At 43.9% G+C, this 23166-nt stretch overlaps 1 protein-coding gene across 1 annotated transcript in view; it reads right to left on the reverse strand.

Annotated features, from left to right (window-relative positions):
- CHM (CHM Rab escort protein) overlaps positions 1–23166 on the reverse strand; it is a 111970-nt gene that overhangs the window by 58611 nt on the left and 30193 nt on the right. The window contains exons 3-7 of the mRNA XM_060249939.1: positions 18850–18922; positions 18405–18529; positions 8598–8994; positions 2750–2866; positions 593–713 (exon numbers count right to left, since the gene is read on the reverse strand). Of these exons, the coding sequence (XP_060105922.1) occupies positions 593–713; positions 2750–2866; positions 8598–8994; positions 18405–18529; positions 18850–18922 (833 nt within the window). The remainder of the gene's footprint in view (positions 1–592; positions 714–2749; positions 2867–8597; positions 8995–18404; positions 18530–18849; positions 18923–23166) is intronic.

Genomic DNA, 23166 nt, shown 5'->3' on the forward strand with positions numbered 1-23166 from the left:
TATTCAGCCCTTAACAATGCAAGTAAAGAAGAGTGCTCCTTGGGTTTATGTCTATAAATCCTCTCCAGCCTTGTCTTCCTGTTCCTGGGGGAGATGACAAGAATTGGAACCTCACTTACACATGAAGACATTTGACAGGATTAATTGTTGCCAGTTTTAAGACCCTGCTTCAGCAGATCCCTGTGGCACATGTGAACTCTGGCATGCTCAAAGGCTCTCTCACTGATTTGAATGCCTGGGGAGCTCAACAAGTACACCACAGGTATCCTCCCCAAAAGAGAGTCCTTGCACATGAGTGTGTTTCCTGTGCACAGAGATCTAAACAGGAACATTACAAGGATCTCCAGAATCAAAAGACGTAGGAATTTAAGAAAACGATTTCACGTTTAATTGAAAATGCCAGGGCAATGGTGGAAACAAGGTAGAGAAATGCATTCACACGCAAACAGGTATCATGCACACAAAAGTTGATCCCCAGCATTAAACTCTGTTGATCTTAAAAGTGATACTGGACTCAAACTGTGTTCTGTTGCTTCAGACTAACATGGCTACCCACTTGAAACAGGACATTCACGATCCAAGAGGTACATACCTTGATATTCATCTGGGTGCTCTTCATAGTCCAGGCAAAATGTCAGGAATCTCATCAGCATTCTCTTTTCCACCATGGACAACTGCTTGCTGCTGAAGACATCTGCTCTGGAACACGGGACCTGAAAGACATGGGCTTTGTGGGATGGTTTTTCCTCCAGACGCAGAAGTGAAAAGCAGCAGTGGCTGTGGTTCGGTGGTAGAGTATTTGCTTGGTGGGCAGAAGGACCTGAGTTTAATCCCTGGCATCTCTAATTAAAAGGATCAGGCAGCAGGGGATATGAAAGACTTCAGCCTGAGATCCTGGACAGCTGCTGCTGGTCTGAGAAGGCAATACTGACTGTGATGGACCAACGCCCTGATTCAGTATAAGGTAGCTGCATGTACATTCAGCGGCTCTCTTACAAACACTGGCTTTATCAGCCATGCCTCTCTCTTCCTTATATTCAGCTTGCTTGAGAACTGTCAGTCGCCAATATTAGCTTAAAACCATGGCCTTACATTCTCCAGCTGTTCAAGTGGACTGGATCTTGGTCATATTTTAGCTATTAAGGGAGAAATTAAAGGAATGTGAAGGATTAAATGTCTCCAAGGTTTAAATACTTGCTCAGACTCCCGCCTGTATCAAGCTTTTGCTACCAGCTTGCCATCTCTCTTTCTCCCTAACCTGTGAGCTTCTGGCTTAAACTCAGTGCAGATTTCCCAGTTCTTCTGCTGTAAAGTAACATTTAAAAGGACCTGTGCTTGCTGTCTCTGGACTCTTCCTCCCTAGATATAACATAAATTCGTATGCTGTTCCCAGTGGTCTTGAATTGCCTTTGCATCACATTTATTTGTTTGTTTATTTGCAACTTTTCTCCCCAGTAGGGACTCAAAGCAACTTTAAACATCATTCTCCCTTCCTCCATTTTCTCACAACAACCACCCTGTGAGGCAGGCCAGTCAGAGTTTGTGACAGGATCAAGGTCACCCAGTGAGCTTCCACGGTAGAAGCGGGGATTTGAACCCGAGTCTCCTAGAATTCTAGTCGGCTACTCTATTCACCATGCCACACCAGACTGCATGTTGGCCTTGAGTTTTTACCGACAAGTTACAAAGCTGGACACTACTCTCCTTTCGTGATGTTGCCCCTTGTTCTCCCCAAAACTGTAATTACTTTGCTTTACCTGTGTCTTATTTCCCACCCAGGTAAGTAAAACTTTGGCTGGCTGTGGACTTTAAGTGGAAGGGACCTTTCTCTCTTAGCTCTGCCAGAAAATTCATGATGCCTTCATTAAGCCAACAGCATGTCCCTCCCAACAGGGAGCAGCAATTAATGAACCTGAAACATCAGCACTGTTTGGAGACCATTTAGTTCTAATAGCTTGGCTATATAAACAGTCACTTGGACACCAACTGGGGACTTTCAGCAGAGGTCTAAGGAATCCTCTTCTTTAGTAATTCTGTAATAGTGGCTATAGCCAGCCATAGAGAGTATTACAAATTTATGGAAGGGCTGAACAACTTTCTAATGCTATTATGCCTGTGAATGAACAGAGATATTCCAGGAGGGAATAAAGAGATTGTTAAATGAGGGCTGTGAAGAAGTTAATGACAGTTTAAGGGCCAAACTCAACGTGATCCCAAGAGTCTCATCAATGGGTCTTCTGTGGGTTTTTAAGGGTAAATAGCTGCGTATGGAAAGGGATCAAGATGGAGCAAGATGAGCTCAGCCCCACCACCATGCACTTTTCCTGACCTTAACTGACTCTAGTGACAAAGACACTAGAAGCAGTGGGAAGACTGATGTTTCTAGTCCAAGTCAGAAAACTGCTCTGCTGCTCTACTGCACTACTGTACTGGGATGCTGTATTGCTGTACTATTGTGTGCTATACCATCTTGCTGTCACGCCATCTTGCTGAATCATCTCGCTGCACTTTGATGAATGTTGTGATTGGTTTTATTATGATTTTATTGTGATTTTGTTTCTATTTGCTGTACTCCGCTCTGAGCGGAATATAAATAAACTTATTATTATTATTATTATTATTATTAATCCTTTTGAAAACCTGTGGGACTTTCGCAAACAGATCCCCTAATGTTCAATCAAAATTTGACTGTATTTTTTGGCTCAAATGGCAAAAAGTTGGGCTTTTGCAGTGCAGTCTACGGCAGTACCTGTTCCACTCTCCTTTCTCGAAACGCAAGAATCCGGGTGACGTTTTTAAATTCAGCATATCGGCTAACGTTGGACTTAATCAGAAGGTCGATCAACAGGCCTCGGGAATACAGTAACTGTACAAAAGGGAAAAAAAACATGCTTTTGAGGACCATAGTCAGATATGCAGAGAAATTTCCAGCCCAGGGTTGACTCAGGGCCACTCCTGGTCATCAAGAACGATTTTACCTCAGTTGCCCCCCACACACATACACATTCCCATGCTTCTTGAGAACACAGACCCTACTCAAGGGCTTGCTTTTGAAAACCAAGGGAATTCTGTGGCCTCCCTGCTGCAGGGAGCCTGATGATATAACTCTGCTGACCCATTTATCTTATACCAGCTGGGGGATGTATGGAAGGAGTGGAGGCAACTGACACCACCAACTGCAGAATTGGAGTTTGTTTTTAGACTGTTATATTGCTTTTAGATTGTATATTGTTTTATTATATATATCTGCAGGCCTTGAATCCAGCAGGAGCTCACAGGAGCACAGCTCCTGAACCTTTGAGGGTTCCCTCTCCTCCTCCCCACCTTTTCCATTGAATAGTAGGTGCAGCTGCATAACAATCCCTGGATGAGCTCCACCACCTATTTTTCTACAAAACGACCCTTCTTTATCTGATTTAACCTTAGATACATATAATATTGCTGTAGGTGGAGCTCATCCAGGGATTGTTATGCAGCTGCACCTACTATTCAATGGAAAAGGAGGTGGAACTCTCAGAAGGAGGAGTGGAACTCTCAGAAAGATTCAGGAGCTGCGCTCCTCTGAGCTCCCACTGAATCTGAGGCCTGGCTGTTATATTGCTTTTAGATTGTATATTGTTTTATTAGATGTATCTGATTTTAACCTTGTAATATTGACTGCTGTTACCCACTCAGAGCACATTTGAGAAAGGGCAGGCTATAAATTGAAAATAATAAATAATAAATAATGTCTTTCAATTAACATTTTTTCTTGACAGCACTGAGGATAAAAAAAAGGCAGTCATCGTTATAAAACGTTTTGCCATTTAAAAATAAGTTTTAAATAATGGTGGCTTTGAATACTAATTCTGAACCTTCAGTTTTGAGCGTAGACAATTACCAGGATCATGTTTAAGTTCATGGTTTAAATAGACTTTCACGCCCATGCAGACATGTGGAAACACTACAGGCATAATAATGGCTGTGTTGATTTATTCACACGTTCTTGGGCACACCCGCTTAAAGTAAAGCTTCAGAGTTTCCAGGCAGAATGCAAGGTAGAATGTTGTCAATTTGGATCCATGAGAGTCCTTTCGGATGATCTCCAGAAGCAGCAAGAGAAAAAATGCAAGTCAGTCGTACTTCCAGATCGCATTGAAAAGGGAGCCATGAACATCTCCTTCAGACTCAACCCGGAAACACGAGGAGATGAAGCACTTTCTCTTTTGCTGCTTTTGGAAGCAATCCAAAGTTAAAAGGGGGTAAAGAACCTTCTAAGTGACTAGTGGGCAGGGAAGGAGATATTCTTAAGAATCTAGGAAACTCCCTGGGACAGAATGGTCATGGAGAGCTTTTGAGATTCCTACAAGCATCCTCCAAAACCAGCAGATCACAAAGATATCAGGGCACAAGCACCATTTGCCAGCTTGCCTCTGCAACACAAATCTTGCATGATTTCCCAGAGGCTAGATATACAAAGGGTGGCCAAATTTGCTTAGCGCAAGAGCCACACAGAATAAACGTCCACCAACTGAGAGCACAAAATGCAAGCATCAGATGTTTGAGAATCACAAGAGGGAGGGAGGGAGGGAGGGAGGGAGGGAGGGAGGGAGGAAGGAAGGAAGGAAGGAAGGAAGGAAGGAAGGAAGGAAGGAAGGAAGGAAGGAAGGAAGGAAGGAAGGAAGGAAGGAAGGAAGGAAGGAAGGAAGGGAGGGAGGGAGGGAGGGAGGGAGGGAGGGAGGGAGGGAAGAAAGCAACTTTAATTTTAAATGCATTCTCCAAGCCACCAGATGGCTTGGCTTGAAGAAATGATTTAAAGCTGACGATTGGGATGATGGGAGCTTTAAGAACCACACAATATATGGCTCTCGGGCTGCAGTTTGGCCACCCCTGATATATCTTATTAAGAAGTATTTGCCATACATCTGCTTCCTATGCTAATTTCAGATGGCAAACTTCCTGTTCTTTTATCCCCAAACTTTTCAATATCCCAGCAAGCACAGCGTTCACATGGTTACAAGTTAGAACCATAAAACTTAATCTTCTAATACCTTTACTCGCTTTGTATAAGCTAAAAATTTATTACACATTCTTGGAAGGACATGAATGTAAAACCCTTAGTGCAAGATGGATGACCTGACTTAAAAAGCAATGCTCCGCTGGAGAAAGTTACTTATGCGGTGCTATCATTCTCAAAGTCTTTGCAGCCACCAGAAGCTAATTTTGCAAATCTAACCAAGGGAGGTGGGAGCTGGGTCACCAAATCACAGCTGTGTCATCCGAGGTCCATTTGAATATCCCTAGCCCCAAACGCTGTGGGGCCAGAATCACATTCCCCCACCCCCACATGTATCAGGATACTTAGATCATCCTCAGAAACCTTTTGTCATGTGCCTTGAGCATCTGAAATATGGTGGGGAGCATGCAAAATCAGCTTTTTCCCCCCAGTAGCTGTATCAACACTTTGGTACACCTTGGCAAGACAAGTTCCACTCACCCACTACCCCTTAAGCTTCCAATAAAAGGCCAATGAAACACTCTTTCGGAGAGCTTTAGATGTCTGAATCTGTTGTGGAGTGATTAAAAAGATAAAGGTAGTCCCCTGTTCAAGCACCAGTCATTTCCGACTCTGGGGTGATGTCGCATTGGGACTTTTTCGCAGCAGACTTTTTACGGGGTGGTTTGCCATTGCCTTCCCCAGTCATCTACATTCCCCCCCACCACCAGCAAGCTGGGTACTCGTTTTATTGACCTCGGAAGGATGGAAGGCTGAGTCAAACATGTGCAGACTATCTGAACCAGCTTCCGCTGGGATCGAACTCCGGTCGTGTGGAGTGATTAGTCCTTTAAAAAAAATAGGGCTTGCTTTCTCTGTTTGCTCATACAGTTGCCATCTCTGGGTTGGGAAATACCTGCAGAATTATGGGGTGGAGCCTGGAAAGGGCAGGGTTTGGGGACAGGAGGGACCTCAGCAGGGTATAGTGCGATACAGTCCCCCTTTCAAAGCAGCCATTTTCTCCAGGGGAACTGAACTCTGTTGCCTAGAGATGAGTGGTAATTCTGGGAGATCTCCAGGTCCAACCCAGAGGCAGGCAACCCTATACTTGCTGTGGTTACACACCTGAAAAGCTTGTGCTTTAAACTGTATTCAAGTTTTTTAGTTCTGTGATAAGCTGCCTTGTGGGCCTATATAGAAAGAAAGGCAGACTACAAACGTTTTAAATAAACATTGCCAGCTGAAGGTCTACTGAATACAAGGAATTATACCCAGAAGAAACAAAATGGAGTATTAATTACTCCAGTTAATCCTTTGTTTAGAAATACAAACTGGGGCTCCTGGAAGAAATTATTGGGGGGGGGGGGAATAAATTGTTAGAAGACTTCCTGTAACTCGCACATCTTCACTCCAGGACACTACGAGTTCATAGGTCTGGGTCCCCACCTTTCTAAGCCCTTGGGCATCTCTGGAATTCTAACCCAGGGTGATGGCTGCCAACACAAAATGGCCTCCACAGGAGGCAGACGCACACAAGCACACAATGGAAGCCCACGTGCAGGGGACAAAAGCAACATTTTTTTTAGAACACACTATTTTAATCAATACAGCCATTGGTCAATTAGAAGCCCCACTAGTCATTCCCAGTGGTCAATTAGAAGCCCATTGGGAATGCCTAGTGGGGCTTCTAATTGACCATTTCTAAAACATTTTGTGGGTGCCAGGAAAAGTGTTGGTGGGCACCATAGTGTCCATGGGTGGCATTTCAGGGGATTAGAATGGCAAATATCCCACATTCCCCTGTTTTCCTCCCCTCCCCTCCCACAAAATCAACTGCACCCAACAGCCCACACTTCCAGGAGTGTTCTCAGTCCTCTCCTAGGCATTTCAGGACTGAATGAGGTTTTCCTCCTTTTCAAAAAAGCAAACTGCTTCCCAAGACAAGCCTTTTTCAGGAGGGCTTTTGGTGACTGATGGCATGGGCTGGTTTATTATTACTGCTGTTTGTAGCAGGATATTATGATAACTCTTCATAATTTATGGCTTATGTTGTAAATGGAAAGATTTTAATTTATTAAAGATATCGTGTTTTATTCGGTAAAATTACTGGAGAGGCAGGGTACGCATTTTCAAGTAGATATTTGTAAAGAAATACTGGTCTGCATATCTGGAGAGGCCCTTCACTAGGGCAGCCCCCATCACTGGCCTACTGACAGGCGCAAGACGACCAAGTCTGCTAGTAGAAGGGATATCTGTTCATTCCATACCACGGACTGCCTGTAATGCTAGACCGGGGCTGCATATATTCTGCAGTTCTCTCTAAGCACAGACTTTGGCATTAGGCAGACAATCCAGAATCTTAGAATTTATGCTTTTTTCTTATTTGTTCAAAGATTTAGCAGAAGTCACCTACAACATTCAATCTTATCACTATATGTCCATATCATTAAGTGGCGGAAAATGCAAGACTGGACTTGGAATGTACCAACAGCAACCCAAAACTGGGAGCTGCAGAATTCATTTACACTTGTTCGTGCAACAGAATCAGGCGCCAGAAAGGTCTGATTCTGGTAATCATTTCTTTTGTTATTAAAGTTGATGGCCAACTGCTCTCAATAGAGTGACAAACTTATGCAAGTTGTAAACAAGGCAAGATTCTCCGAGTACTTGGGGGATTCACCTAGGATTAGGGCTTTTTTTGTAGCAGGAACTCCTTTGCATGTTAGGCCACACACCCCTGATGTAGCCAATCCTCCAAGAGCTTACAAGGCTCTTAGTACAGTGCCTACTATAAGCTCCAGGGGGATTGGCTACATTGGGGAGCATGGCCTAGTATGCAAAGGAGTTCCTGCTACAAAAAAAAGCCCTGCCTAGGATGCCGAAAAGTCTCTCTTGTAAATTAAAAAGAACTCTAATAAACAGGATGAGGACCAATCATTTTCAGTGACCTTTAGGAAGAACAGACTCTTGAAGGAGTTAGAGCATCAGTTAAAGAAAATATAGGGAGATAAAGAGATCGGCCTGCTTAAGACTCTAGGAATTTATTGTGCCCTGGAGAGGGAGAGTTGGGTCAGAGAAATATTTTGCACTTGTTTATTCCCTCCACAGTTTTTCACAGACCTACATTCAACTTGTATATTTATAAAAAGCAAATACCATTTAGATGACAAAAAGTCTAGATCTTCAGACCTAGCTAATAGAGGGGCCTTCCACCAATGCAAGGAGCCTGGTGATGCAGGAAGAGATGAGTCCAATGGAATCTTAGGATCTAATACTCTAAGTATTCAATTTTTTAATCCTGGTTGAGTTTCCATTTGTTTTTATTTTTTGCAAAGCATCATTTCCAGAGGAAAAGGTTCAGATCTGTGCTAAAACTCTGGATGGCCTGAAAGAAAGAAAAAGATCAAAATGTGCTTTTAGCCCAGTCTCCTTTTTTAAAAAAGCACATGCCTTTAAAGCGTGTGTCTTTTGGAAAGCGACCTATGCTCCTCACAGAGCAGAACGGCGGATCCAAGCACCATCATAATTACCCTGCACACTCTTTGAAGCTTCCAAAGGAGTCATTTTAATGAAGTAAATAGATTTTTTTTTTAAGAGGAAGAAAAGTCAATGAATTCCCTACCTTGGAAGTTAAATCAATATTAAATCGCCTGCCTTCTTTAACAATTTGGGGGTAAGTAATTTGCTTCGGTTCAGCAGTAGCATCCGTTATTGATGCAGATTCGTTGTTTTCTGTTCCTGATACTGACTGATCGGAGGTTATGGTGCCACCGTGTTCCTCTCCTACAGAGTTGACTTCTACACTGTCACTGTCGCCCGCACATTCTGCATTGCTTCCAGCAGGACTTTCTGGGGAGGCTTCTCCACCTTTGTCTCCTGACGATTGACCCTCTAAAGGAAAGTGCTCCTCATCCGTGGCAGCGCAAGCTTCCTCGACAACTTCGCTAGAGGTGGGGGGAACTGAGGCAGAGAACTTGGGCAGCGCACCAGCTTCTTCCACGTCTTCTGCTGAATCCTGACTGATTTAAAGAAAAAGAAAAGAGGAAACAGTCCCTGAATGCAGGAGCCTTGAAAGAAGAAGACGACTGCAGATTTATACCCCACCCTTCTCTTTGAATCAGAGACTCAGAGCGGCTTACAATCTCCTATATCTTCTCCCCCCACAACAGACACCCTGTGAGGTGGGTGGGGCTGGAGAGGGCTCTCCCAGAAGCTGCCCTTTCAAGGACAACTTCTGCGAGAGCTGTGGCTGACCCAAGGCCATTCCAGCAGCTGCAAGTGGAGGAGTGGGGAATCAAACCCGGTTCTCCCAGATAAGAGTCCATGCACTTAACCACTACACCAAACTGACTCTCCTGTTAGGTACAAAGGACCTTTTGCATGGGTTACGCCAAGTTTACCAGGTCCATGTTCTTCCGGTATGTTTACAGAATGCAGTAAACTGGTTATTTGGCCTCAAGTCCCTGGCTGAATGGCTACAAAGTTATGGAAACCAGCAGAGTTCAGAAGGAAAATCTTGCAATGGAATGTTGACAAACAACGTAGCTTATGTAAGAGAGGTGAAAGGGCAGCTTGGATGGAAGAGTAATAGAACAGAAAGGGCTGTGTGTTGTGCATGCACAAAATAGGCAGCCCTAGAATACTGTTAAAATGAATACTTTAAACAAATAACGATTAGGAAGTAAGAAATGTAAGTAATCTTCATTTTTACTAGCCACACCCACAGCTTTAATAAAATGTAATGAAGGTATGCTTCAAAATCTTGCAGCTGCTGTGCCCATTAAAGCCCCCTTGACTGCCTGCCAGGATAAAGGTAAGCGGGTCAAAAGAGGGAGGTCGGTGCCCGAAACGAATCCTCTGCATCTTCCTCCTTAATGGAAAGATCTTTTTAACATTCACCTTCTAAGGCTACACCCCCCCCCCCATTTCATCTCATCTTGTTTTTTAATCTTCAACTTCAATGAAGCCTGCTTCAGCAAACCAGCGCTTTTGAACTTGTGATTCCAGGTTTACGTTCCCGACAAAGATGAATCAAATCGGTGCCATTATAAATGGGGAGGGTCAACAATAATTTTGCATTATCTTTTTTATCTTTGAACCGCTAAGCCATTAGTCCATCAAGCAAATGTTCTTAAAGCTTGGCTGACAATTAATGAACTGCGATGTGAAAACGATAACAGCGGTGAAGCTTCAGGGGTTATCGATAGAAGGCCAAGTCTCCCCAGTTGCCAGTTTAGTTTGTTAGGACTTGGTGTCCTTCTCTAATTAGAAGCCCGTTATATTGACTAAAGACACACTACAGAATGAGCGGGGTTGGAATATCTTCTGACATGGTAAAACCCAGAACTGTTCTATATATTTCACTGAAAGGTATATTCTGAAATTATTATTGCTAGCAGGGCTTTTTTGTCACAGGAACTTTTTTGCATATTAAGCTACCCCTCCCTCCCCAATGTAGCCAATTCTCCAAGAGCTTACAGGGCTCTTAGTACAGGGCCTACTGTAAGCTCCAAGAGGATTGGCTACATCAGGGGTGTGTGGCCTAATATGCAAAAGAGTTCCTGCTACAAAAAAAGCCCTGATTGCTAGCCATGTTATAACCTTTGTCAAAGCAGAGTAAAGTACAGTCTTCAGAGCTTCTTGGAATTCTGTGTTTATCCATTTTCATATAAAGGAAGGAAGAACAACCTCCCTGGAAGTTTAACTTATTCTTCAGTAAGGAACATAAAGGAATCCTCCCAGATTTCTTTACTTGCAAGTGGTTTGGGCCCTTCAGGTTTTGTGTGTGTGTGTGTGTAAAGAACACATGACAGAGGTTTATAACATTATGCATACTGAAAATGTGAAGAAAGGGGACCACCCACACACAACTAGTCTCAGGTACATTCAATAAAATAGTTTCAGGACCAGCAAAAGAACATACTTCCTCATTCAATGCATAATTTACATATGGAACTGTCATAGAACATAGGACAATTAAATCACTACTTAACCACTAAATCACGCTATCTAGTTAGCGCATTTATAATCTGCCTGTTTCCTCACAACAGCTTACATTGTTCTCCTGTCCTCCGTTCTATCCTCATTATCCTCTAGTCTGACACTCTAACTACTGCATCCTGCTGGGTCACAACTGGTGCTGGCAAGATCCAACCCATCATTCAGATTGTACTTCTTTATTATTCAAAGTTACATGACTAGTCTGGATTACTTAAAAATTCATAGTCTAAATAATTCCATGAAGGATAGATCCATCAATGGCTGTTAGCCACAAAGGCTAGATGGAACCTTCATGGTCTGAATAAGGATACTATTAAATACCAGCTACATGGATGTGGGAGGAGGAGTGGGAGGTTTTGGCTTCTATACCTTACTTGAAGGCCTTCCAGAGTCAACAGGGAAATTAGATTCAAATCCAGTAGCATCTTAAAGACTAACAAGAATTCCACAGTAAAAGCTTTTGAAAGTCAAATACCGTGAGGGCTTTGACTCTCAAAAGCTCATGCCATGGAAAAATTGTTGGTCTTTAAGATGCTTGTGGACTCAAACCTTGCCCTTCTCCTGCAGACCAACACGGCTACCCACCTGAAGCCTACCCTTGTGATGCAATGCTAAACTGAGGGTTACATCATGGCTGTAGAGATGTAGAAGTTATAAGTTTGATGCTGGGTCAATGTACGCAACTGAATAAGGTGGTAGAATGAGGCAGACCTCTGTTGAATGCTAACCCATAAAACAAAACCCCCAGTAGTGGGGAGGTATAATTAAATGCTCAAAGGTACTCTGGTAATTAAAAGCAGGGCTTTTTTTGTAGCAGGAACTCCTTTGCATATTAAGCCACACACCCTGAATGTAGCCAATCCTCCTGGAGCTTACAGGGCTCTTAGTACAGGGCCCACTGTAAGCTCTTGGAGGACTGGCTACATCAGGGGTGTGTGGCCTAATATGCAAAGGAGCTCCTGCTACAGAAAAAAAGCCTTGATTAGAAGTGTTATCTTATATATTGTTTGTGCTTGTTTGGGGTGGTACATCAGGCATACAGTTGTCATGTGGCTCTTTTGGCCGATGGAAATTGCAAATGTGGCTCTCCATAATCCGCAGATCTAGTTCCACTCATCTAGAATCATGCTGTGAAGATCACAGTGGAATCTGTCTATTTTAACACAAAGTATCTCCTGTCTTCTTCAGTGGATAATGAAGAAAAGGAGAATGCCCATTTAACAACAACAACAAAAAAACCTGAGGAGAGACCATCCATTTTATAATTCCCAGTTACTGTATATGAGAAATAATACCAGTTATTATCAATCTGGCCTCTGAACAGAATAACAGTCCTCAGGAAGGAGTGGGGGGGGGGGGAGAAATCACTCAAATTTAAATCTTCACATGCAATACTAATTCACAAAAAGAATCCATCTGCAGCTGAAACAGTGGTGTAAATTCTGCATGTTATCTAGCAACATTCATTAATTAATGGTAGCAACAAAAGGATCTCACAAAGCCAATGTGTCTTATTAATGCCTCCTAACAGCCACCCCTTCTGATAGGTCAAAAGAAAAATTGCCAGCCAGCTGGTTAATTTATTCAGCACAGGTGTTCACTATTTTTCAGCCATTTGCCTATTTTTCCCCCTCTCTACCCAATACCCGCTTGTTGCAGAGACTGTATTCTTCCCTTTGAAGGATGCACTTTGTTCTATGGCTGTTCATTTAGGTTTTGCTATCCATAGTACCTTCGCTACCCAGCTGTCTTTTTCTGTTTCAAAATAAATATTTCATTGGCTATTTCCTAGGAGTTCAAAGAAGGTAAGCAACAATAGGAAAAGATAACCAGAGCATGTAAGATGGGAACAAGTGTCGTGACAGGTCCATTATTTGACGTTAACTTGCTAAATGGAACTATTTTATTAATTGCAGTTTCCGTCCACTAAAAACACAGGGTCTCCGGATCCAAGGGGACCCTTTTGACCCCCCAAAAATTATGATGGGGCTCAAGGGACCTGCATAGACCAAAAAAAGTGGGAAAGGGGTTGCAGTGAAAAGGGGAATCAGATGGACTGCCCCTTCTCTTTCCAGCACCAGCACACAATCTGGTAATTTATTTATTTAGAAGAAAAAAAGAAGGTTTTTATACCCGGCTTTTCACTACGTTAAGGAGTCCCAAAGCAGCTTAGAGTTGCTTTTCCCCTCCTTTTCCTACAACAAGTGCCTTGTGAGGTAGGTGAGGCTGAGAGAGTTCTGAGAGATCTCCAAGATCACTCAGCAGGCTTCATGTAGAAGAGCAGGAAAACAAACCCAGTTCTCCGGATTAGACTCCACCACTCTGAACCACTAAATCACGCTATTTAGTTAGCCCATTTATAATCCACCTGTTTCCTCACAACAGCTTACACTGTTCTCCTGTCCTCCGATCTATCATCACAACAACCCTATGAGATAGGTTAGGCTGAGAGTCTGTTAGACTCTGTGAGATAGGTTAGGCTGGAGGGTCATCCAATGAGCTTCCATGGCAGAGTGGGGATTCGAACTGAGGTCTCCTGGATCCCAGTCTGACACTCTAACCACTGCATCCTGCTGGGTCACAACTGGAGCTGGCAAGATCCAACTCATCATTTAGATTGTACTTCTTTATTATTCAAAGTTACATGACAGATTTGGGGGAAAACCAGAGGTCTTGTACCTTGCACCTCTGGTACACCTCAGAGCTATGGCAGCTGAAACAAGGGCTCAGACAACTAGAGAGGCAGTGGCGGCATAGTCGTGACGAAGCGACGAGAACATCCTACAGAACGTTTATGAGGTCTTATGAGATGGCAGTCAAAGCCGCAAAGAAGGACTACTTTGCGGCTAGGATTGCGTCTGCAAATTCGCACCCAGCACAATTATTTAGTATAATTAGGAACCTTACAACACTGCCTCAAGGCAGACCAAATGTGAGAGAATTAGAGATAGGCTGTGAGGCTTTTGTGAAATTTTTTGCAGATAAAATCACGTCGCTCCGCCAGGACTTTCCCGCCACATTGGATACAGTACAAGATCTTGAGGCTCCATGCCTGTGTTCTGGTTCAGTTCTGGATCACTTTGACACACTTACCCTGGGGGAAGTTGACGGAATTCTCTCTACGGTACATCCAACAACTTGTGATCTGGACCCATGCCCCTCTTGGCTGATTAAATCTTGCCAGAGGGAGCTTACATGTCCTTTACGGGACATTGTAAATAGAACCCTCTCAGAGGGGCGATTTCCAACACCTCTGAAAGAGGCTATGGTCTGCCCTCTCTTGAAAAAGAGTACAGCAGACCCGGCCAAATTGGCAAACTACTGGCTGGTCTCAAATTTACCATTTTTAGGTAAAATTATCGAGAGGGCAGTAGTGCTACAGTTGCAGGGTTTTTTGGCTGACGCTTCCATCTTAGATCCTTACCAGTCTGGCTTCCGCCCAGGCCATGGGACGGAGACAGTGCTGGTCGCCTTGGTGGATGATATCCAGCGGCATCTGGATCGAGGCGGCGTGGCGGTGCTGATGTTGTTAGACCTGTCACCTGCGTTTGACACAGCTGACCATCAGTTACTGACCTGTCGGCTTGCCAACGCAGGGATTAGGGGGTTGGCCTTACAGTGGCTTTCCTCCTTCCTTGATGGATGGGGACAAAGGGTGGCAACTGGGGGACAGCTGTCCCAGAGGCACTCACTAGATTGTGGAGTGCCGCAGGGAGCAGTTCTCTCTCCAATGTTATTTAACATCTATATGCGCCCCCTTGCCCAGATTGCCTGGAGGTATGGGCTGGGGTGTCATCAATATGTGGATGACATCCAGCTCTATCTACTAATGGACGGCCGGCCTGACTGCATCCCAAAAAATCTGGACCTGACGCTGCAAGTCGTGGCAGGTTGGGTCAGGCTGAGTGGTTTGCAGCTGATTCCAACGAAGACAGAGGTCCTTTGCTTGGGTCGTGGCGCTCTGGGAAGGGAAATTCCTCTCCCGGTTTTTGATGGTGTGTCGCTGAAAGCGGTGCACCGGGTCAAGAGCTTGGGGGTTCTACTGGAGCCTTCATTGTCAATGGAGGCCCAGATAGCGGCCACTGCCAAGTCTGTGTTTTTTCATCTTAGACGGGCGAGGCAGTTGGCCCCCTTCCTCGAGCGCCAGAACCTAGCAACGGTCACCTCAAGACTGGATTACTGTAATGCCCTCTACATGGGGCTGCCTTTGTGCCGAACCCAGAAGCTGCAGCTGGTGCAGAACGCAGCGGCTAGGCTATTGCTAGGGCTCCCGAAGTGGGAGCACATACAGCCGGGGCTGCATGGGCTGCACTGGCTGCCGGTTGCATACCGGGTTCGGTACAAAGTGCTGGTTATTACCTTTAAAGTCTTTACAGCTTTAAAGACCATCTCTCCCCATACAAACCCCAGAGAGCACTGAGGTCAGCGGGAAAGAACCAGCTGAATATCCCTGGGCCAAGGGAGGCCAAATTGAAGAACACAAGGGAACAGGCCTTCTCTATCGCAGCTCCACACCTGTGGAATCAATTTCCGGATGAAGTGCAGGCCCTGCGGAGTCTTGACCAATTCTGCAGGGCCTGCAAGACTACTCTTTTTAAGATGGCCTTCGCTGAATGCTGAGCAAATGATAGATTCGCTGCTGTTGTATTCCGCCATCAATTTATTAAAAACCTGTAATTTAGCACCATAACCGTTAACTTTAATTGGAATGTCGATTTAAATGATGGTTTTATAATGTAGTATTTGTTGAATTGTATTGTATTGTATTGTTTTTAGGTTTTTAAATGCTTGATTTTAAATGTAATTACGTTGTTCCGATTTTATTGTTTTATTGTTTGTTGTAAGCTGCCCTGAGCCACTCGTGGGAAGGGCGGGATATAAATCCCAGAATAAATAAATAAATAAATAAATTGTATTCTATTGTATTGTATGGAACTAATATGTTGTGAGCCGCCCTGAGCCTGCTTCGGCGGGGAGGGCGGGATATAAATAAAAGGTATTATTATTATTATTATTATTATTATGATTCTATGCATGGCTTACGCAAAATAAACCTTACATAAAGAAGCTTTACTCTCATAAATGCATATATAGGATCATACTGATCAGAACAACAAAAGAAAGTCCTTTTTCACCCAATTAACTTATGGAATGCACTACCACACAATATGAAGACGCACTTGTGGGTGAGGGGATTACAGACACCTGTTGGTGATGGTGCAGATGTAGATGACTGGAGAAGGCAACGGCAAGCCACCCTGTAAAAAGTCTGCCAAGAAAATGTCATGGTGTGACGTCAGTAATGACTCAGTGCTTGCACAGGGGGCTACCATTACCTTTACTGGTGATGGCAGCCAATGCAACCTTCAAATTCAGAGCTTCTGTACCTCTGAATACCAGCAACTGGGCACAATACCAGGGAAGAACTATTGCCTTCCTGTCCTGCTAGGAGCTTTCCCAGAGACACTGATGGAAAAAGGACGCTAGACCAGATAGACCCTGGGTCTGAACTTAAAGCTGTCCATACAAGGATTTACCATTCTAGTGAGACATTACATAAGAACATAAGAGAAGCCACACTGGATCAGGTCAAAGGCCCATCCAGTCCAACACTCTGTGTCACACAACGGCCAAAAAAACACCAGGTACCATCAGGAGGTCCATCAGCGAGGCCAGGACTCGAGAAGCCCTCACACTGTTGCCCCTCCCAAGCACCAAGAATACAGAGCATCACTTGCTCCAGACGGAGAGTTTCAACAACAGTGGCTAATAGCCACTGATGGATTTCTGCTCCATATGTTTATCCAATCCGCTCTTGAAGCTGGCTATGCTTGCAGCTACCACCACCTCCTGTGGCAGTGAATTCCATGGCACCAGGCACCCATTAAACCAGGCACTCATTAAAATTATGTGCTTGGAGACCACACTGAGTGAATCACAACCAATAGGATGCTTTCAATGTGGAAACGTTTCTCCTACTTATGATGCAACTGACATTTAACTTCTCTGTCCCTCATGCTCTGGGTTAAATGTTTAAGCAGGGCACGGTTTCTTTCAGCTGTCAGAACTGGTTCGTGCAGAAGGCTGAAATAAAGATTCAGCATCAGATGAGTCCTGGGACTATTGAGCACAGGGTGGGGTGGGGGGGAGATGATTTTTAAGGAAGAAAGGGCAGACAAGAGAGAAGGTGCTTTTTCCCCACCCTCCTCCACTGCTCTCTGCACTCTCTTGCCACAACAGTGCATCTGGATGCCTGGAAATCTCTAGTGATGGGAAAACAGAGAGGAATCCATGGGCATGGAAAGATTAACAAGTCTGCGGTCTCTGCTCCTCTCCTTCCAGCCCACATACTCTTGTCGCACTCTGCAATTGTTTAGTGGCATCTCGGTTCTCAGTCTGGATCACACAATGTCTGATCTCACCTGTATGTAGATTCAGGTGAGTAGCTGTGTTGGTTTGAAGCAGCAGAACAAAGTTTGGGTCCACTGGCACCTTTAAGACCAACAAGACTGGGTACAAACTTTTGTATGAATGCACACTTCTTCAGATACACTGAAGTGGAAGTTTGGTCCTTGCATCTGTTAAACACCTTCATTATGCCATATGCTAATTTGCTGTTCACTCTCTACCTATACATATCGACTGGTAATTTGCCTTTGGGCAATTTCATGTTGGGAAAGCTGTGGGGGGAAGGCCTAAGCCACTTTGCCCATTCATTCATTCATTCATTCATTCATTCATTCACTCATTCATTCATTTTAGCAAAGCAGAGGTCCATCAGTGGCAATTAGCCACAGTATGTATATATATGTGTGTGTATGTGTGTGTGTATATGTATAAATGTATATGTGTGTGTGTGTGTGTATACACACACACATATATTGGCCACGGTGTGACACAGAGTGTTGGACTGGATGGGCCATTGGCCTGATCCAACATGGCTTCTCTTATGTTCTTATGTAACTTCCATTTCAATGTATCTGATGAAGTGTGTGTGCACAAGAAAGCATATACCTTGAATAAAGCTGTATTGGTCTTAAAAGTGCCACTGGAGTTGAGTTTTGTTCTGGCCTGTGCATATTCAGGTTATCATTTGATGCTGCAGACAGAAAGCAGTGATTTCAACTCTTTTCACCCCCTCCTCCTTAGAACAGCAGCAACAGAGGTTTTGGCATTATGCAGCTGAGTTCTCCCATTATGCAGCTGAGTCCCCCAAACTCTCCCACTGGCTGCCAGGCACAACTCTAGCTCCTGATCACAAGTCACGAAAGCACCTAAAGGAGACATCTATGTCAAAACCTCAATAATTTTTGCAGTGGAAGGAGGGAGCTTGCCATGATTCATGCAGGTGTGCCAACTCCTTCTGCTAGCCCCTGCTGCAGTATGCCTCCTGTTAAAAGTTAGGTGCAGGCCAAAGCCCTGGGCTTACCTGGCATAGCAAAACTCTTCAACATGCTGAATGGTTTGGTCATTCTTGCTAAGAGGAATCCCTTCTTCATTCTCAAGGATCAGTTCTTTCCAGGCTTCACTTTCGTCACAAGTCTTGGCCGTTTCCTTGCAATAATATAGAGAAAACCCACATGATAGGAACAAAATAAGCACAACCCTAATATTTCTTGGGTAGCTTAGAAAGCTGTTCATTATTTTTTTTTGGTGCTCCTTTATAAACACACACATTTCTTGGACAATGGTGTTCCTCCAAATGCGGAAAAAGAAAGGGGTCGGGTGGGGAACTGCCAGGGAAATTCCTATATTTATTCTGCAAAGTGCAGCATAAGCAAAGTGCAACATATATAATACAAAATGAATGGAACTCCTTTTCTTAAAGTATAAGAGAGAGTGAATTCCATGTGAGCAAACTCAGTGTTCCTTACCTGGTTCTCTTTTATCCAGGACAATAATCCTGAGAAACTGAAACTTGCCCAGTTTCCTCCATAGTAAGCTCTCCTATTTAAATAAAAAAATAGATAAATAAGAGCCAGTTCAGCCAAAAAAAAAAAAAGTCATTTTGCAAATATATTCTTGAAGTTACCTAACTCTACATGGTGAAAATGCAACCATGTTGTGGATGTATACAGAAAACTGAGTGTTCCTGTTACTGAATTGATTTTCTGATCTGTATTAAGCTTAGAAAAAGCACCTGTGAAATGAGACGTTATACCGGTTCTGCTTTGTTCTCAAATTTTGGAATCGAAGTGTCTGATACTAACCTGGAATTGTGGTGGTAGAATTTTGGAATTTCAGTTCACTGGCTACAAACTTGTAATCATGTTGGACCGTTGCTGAGACCCTGGGATTTTCTACTCAACACCTGGGACAGAAGCAACCCTTGCAATATAAAAATGGCAAGTGGGTGTCATCGCCAATTAAATACTGAACACGTGAAGCTGACGTAAGTTGCTTCAGGCCACTGATCTATCAAGGTCGGTCTTGCCTATCCCTGCCTGGCATCTCTCCCAAGTCTCAGGCAGAGGTCTTTCCCATTATGGATAACCTGATCCTTTTAGGTGAAGGTGCCAGAGATTACACCTGGGACCTCCTGTATGTTGAGCAGATGCTCTAAGCCATGGCCCCTTCCTACCCACAGCCCCTAAACAATGTTCGTTTCAGTGGGTAGTTGTTGGACTGCAGTAGAACAGTTAAAGCTGAGTCCAGTAACACCTTAAAGACCAACAAGATTTCAAGAGTCAAAACTCCCTTTGACAAAAACAACGCAGGGAGTTTTGACTTTCAAAAGCCCATCCCCATGCTAAATATGGAAAGGATGAGACAAAGGATGCACGTGGATCAGACATAGGGTTGCCAATCCCCAGTTGGGGTACCAGGGATCCCCTGGTTTGGAGGCTCTTCCCTCACTTCAGGATCATCAGAAAGCCGAGACGGGGAAAGGAAATGTCTGCTGGGTACTCCATTATTCCCTATGGAGATTAATTTCCATAGGGGATAATGGAAAATTGATCTGCGGATATCTGGGGCTCTGGACAGGGGTTGTTTTTTGAGACAGAGGCATCAAATTTTCAGCATAGCATCTGATACATCTCCTCAAAATGCACCCAAGTTTAAAAAAAAATGGACCAGGGGGTCCCCAGTTCTGTGAGCCCCAAAAGAAGATGCCCCTATCCATTATTTCCAAAGAAGGGAAGGCATTTAAAAGGTGTGCAGTCCCTTTAAATGTGATGGCCAGAACTCCCTTTGGAGTTCAATTATGCTTGTCACAGCCTTGCTCCTGGCTCCACCCCCAAAGACCCCAGATGTTTTGTGAACTGGACCAGGCAATCAGACACCTACCGCTGGCCCTATGGATTGGCTAGGTAGAGATTCCATGGCTCCTTCAATGACACTTGGGGAAGCATTTGCACAAATGACTTTTCCACATCAAAACGTACGACAACTATTTCATTCAAACAAGAGGACACTAATGAAATACAAGGAGGCCCTTAAGACCGTTCCGGGGCAAGGGAGATCAGTTCTTTGGTGAATGTCAATTAGGAAAGCTGCCTCTCTCAATGCTATAATGGTCCCGGAAAAATGAATCAAAGCTGCTGATGTCCGAGTAGAAGCTGCTGATGCTTCCTGATTTCTCCAGAGAATGGCTTGCACGTGTCTGTCTTCTATTTGATCTCTCCAGGAAGGGGGAGGGGGGAAGTCTCCCATCATCAGAACAGCTGTCTTTTGCTAGTGAAGCCCCTGACACATCAATTTTAAGAACTCGGAAATATACTGACTTCTGTATCTCATCCTAAACTTTTCACATCTCCTACAGAAGCATGTATTAGAGCAGGGGTGTCGAACTCAGGAGGGCCAGATCTGGGACTTTATGGGGCTGGGGCATGTGTGCCATAAAATGAGAGATAGTGGAGATATAAACTTTATAAAGGACACAGACAAACACAATTACATATATTATTTTTAACTTAAAATACAAACATGTTTAAACTCTTGCAAGACTTTGGCAGGGAACTGAAATAGAAGAGAACGTCTTGCACTGCCACATAGCAGTTGTCGTTATTTTTCTGAGGAAGACTATAGTTTTGTAGACAAGCACATAGCCCCCAGTCTGTGTCATGGTGCTTTCACATGTTCTTGACCAGTACATGAAGCAATTTATGTACAAAAGCTCACAATACCCAGTCATTTCATGTTTTCCTCTGGGTCTTAGACCCAGATTTCTGTAACGAATGTCAATATATCAAATGCAGGTTTGCAACTGACAGATGCACACCTGAACAACACCTGAACAGCATACTCAAGATTGCTACAGCACAGACATTGTCTCCAGGTTTTGATGCAATAACTCAGAGCAAGAGGTATCAGTTATTAGAGACTGATAAACAAAATATTGCAAGTGTGCTAATGTTTTAAGAAAAAAAACCTCCTTTAATTGTGTTTGTCTGTGTGCTTTATAACATTTATATCTCTACTACTTAGCATTACATTTTATGATACACACGGACCAGCTCAACAAGGTCTCATTTATGTCAAATCTGGCCCTCACAACAAATGAGTTTGACATCCCTGCTCCACAGCTTAGAAGGAGCACTGACGCTCCACAGGAAAACTCTAACCATTTGGGGAGCTGGGAGATTAGAGATTGTGGCTGATGGCTGGAGCAGTTTTATGTATTTAGCGTCACTTATAAACCCCACAGAATACAGGACATCAAGCTCCCTGCCCGAAGGAATTTACGGTCTTTCTGTCACAGCAGAGAAGACAAAAGGAGGAGAGAGAAGCAAGGATACGTAGGGAGAAGAACTAGCCTTAGTTTTGGAAGGGAACGGGGACAAATGGGTTGTGCCAAGGATTCATGGAAAAAGTGGATTTTGAGGTTTTTGAAGAAACAGAGAGAGAGGTGGAATGCGAGTAGGAGTTCTGAGAGATAGTTCCTGTCATGAGCATGAGGAGCAAGGTTGTATGAGAATAAGAAGCTCCTGAACGGCAAAGATATCAAGATATGACAGAGGACAGGTGAAAGAGAAGGGGAGCAAGGTCACCAAAGGCAGTGGTTTGTGCTGAAAACTAGAATGGAAAGGAAATCAATGTAGGGATTTAAGGAGAAGTATTGTGTGGTCAGCCCAGTTCAACAATGGTGCATAGTCTGGGGAACACTTTGGATTCAAGAACATTAAGGATGGTATTTATTATATTTTTATCCGCCCTTCCTCCAAAGGACCTGAGTGCAACATTCATGGTCTCTGTGCCCCACACTTCTGTCAAAAGAATCCCCACAATAATCTGTGAGGTTACGCTGAGAGACAGTGACTTTCCATGGGTCACCTAGTGATTTTCAGGGCTGAGTATGGAACTGAATCCCCAGTCTAACCACTGGCTGTCTCCCTGCACTGTGGACGTTGCCCATAATGTAGCTGCAAACCAGATTTCTGCAAGGATAACAACGCTGTTCCATTTTTTTTTGTTTTAAAAATCACGTTGCTCCTTTATTTTAAAAAATATATGCCCCCTAGTTCCAGAGGTTAGCAACAATAATCTGCATTGTGAGAATTTATGCCAAGCTTCTTTGTCGTGCTGTGAGCTTTAATTAATAGTTCAATCAACAACAGATTTAATTAATTGGAGGAAGCCAGTTTTAAATCAATGGCATACATTAGAGTCAGCCTGGAGCAGCACTTAGATAGTGAGACCACAATCTGGGAAACCAGGTCTGAATCCCCTGCCCCGCCATGAAAGTTTGCCAGGTGACCTTGGGCAAGTCACACACTTTCAGCCTAATCAGGATTGTTGTGAGAAAAGTGGAAGGCAGGAAAATAATGCCACTTTGAGTCCCCACTGTGAGAAAAGTAGTGAAATCGGCCAAATCTGAGAATAGTTTAATCTGATGACTGGACCTGTAAATGGGCAATACAGATATTTCTACAAACTTCAAAAACACTCACGTTTACAGAAAAAAAATGAGATCTTTAAAAAATGTGTCAACCGCCCCCCCCCCCAAATAATAGAAGGAGCACCTGTAGCTTTAAGAAACCTTGCAAGTAGGCCTAGCGGGAGGTGCCACACAACTGGGTTACAGTTTTACTAGGTAGAGGCTGCTGGGGAGGAGAGCTGAAGACAAAGGGCAGATAAAGATAGGGGGTTCTAGAAGGTTGGGTGGGAAGGAGAGAAGGAAGCAGAAAAAGGGGCTTTTCAGGAAAGGGAAAGAGGAAATCATGGGGAAAGGGGAAATAAGATGTCCCCCG

Source organism: Heteronotia binoei, chromosome 11, assembly GCF_032191835.1.
Source record: "Heteronotia binoei isolate CCM8104 ecotype False Entrance Well chromosome 11, APGP_CSIRO_Hbin_v1, whole genome shotgun sequence".
In the NCBI taxonomy this organism is placed as follows: Eukaryota; Metazoa; Chordata; class Lepidosauria; order Squamata; family Gekkonidae; genus Heteronotia; species Heteronotia binoei.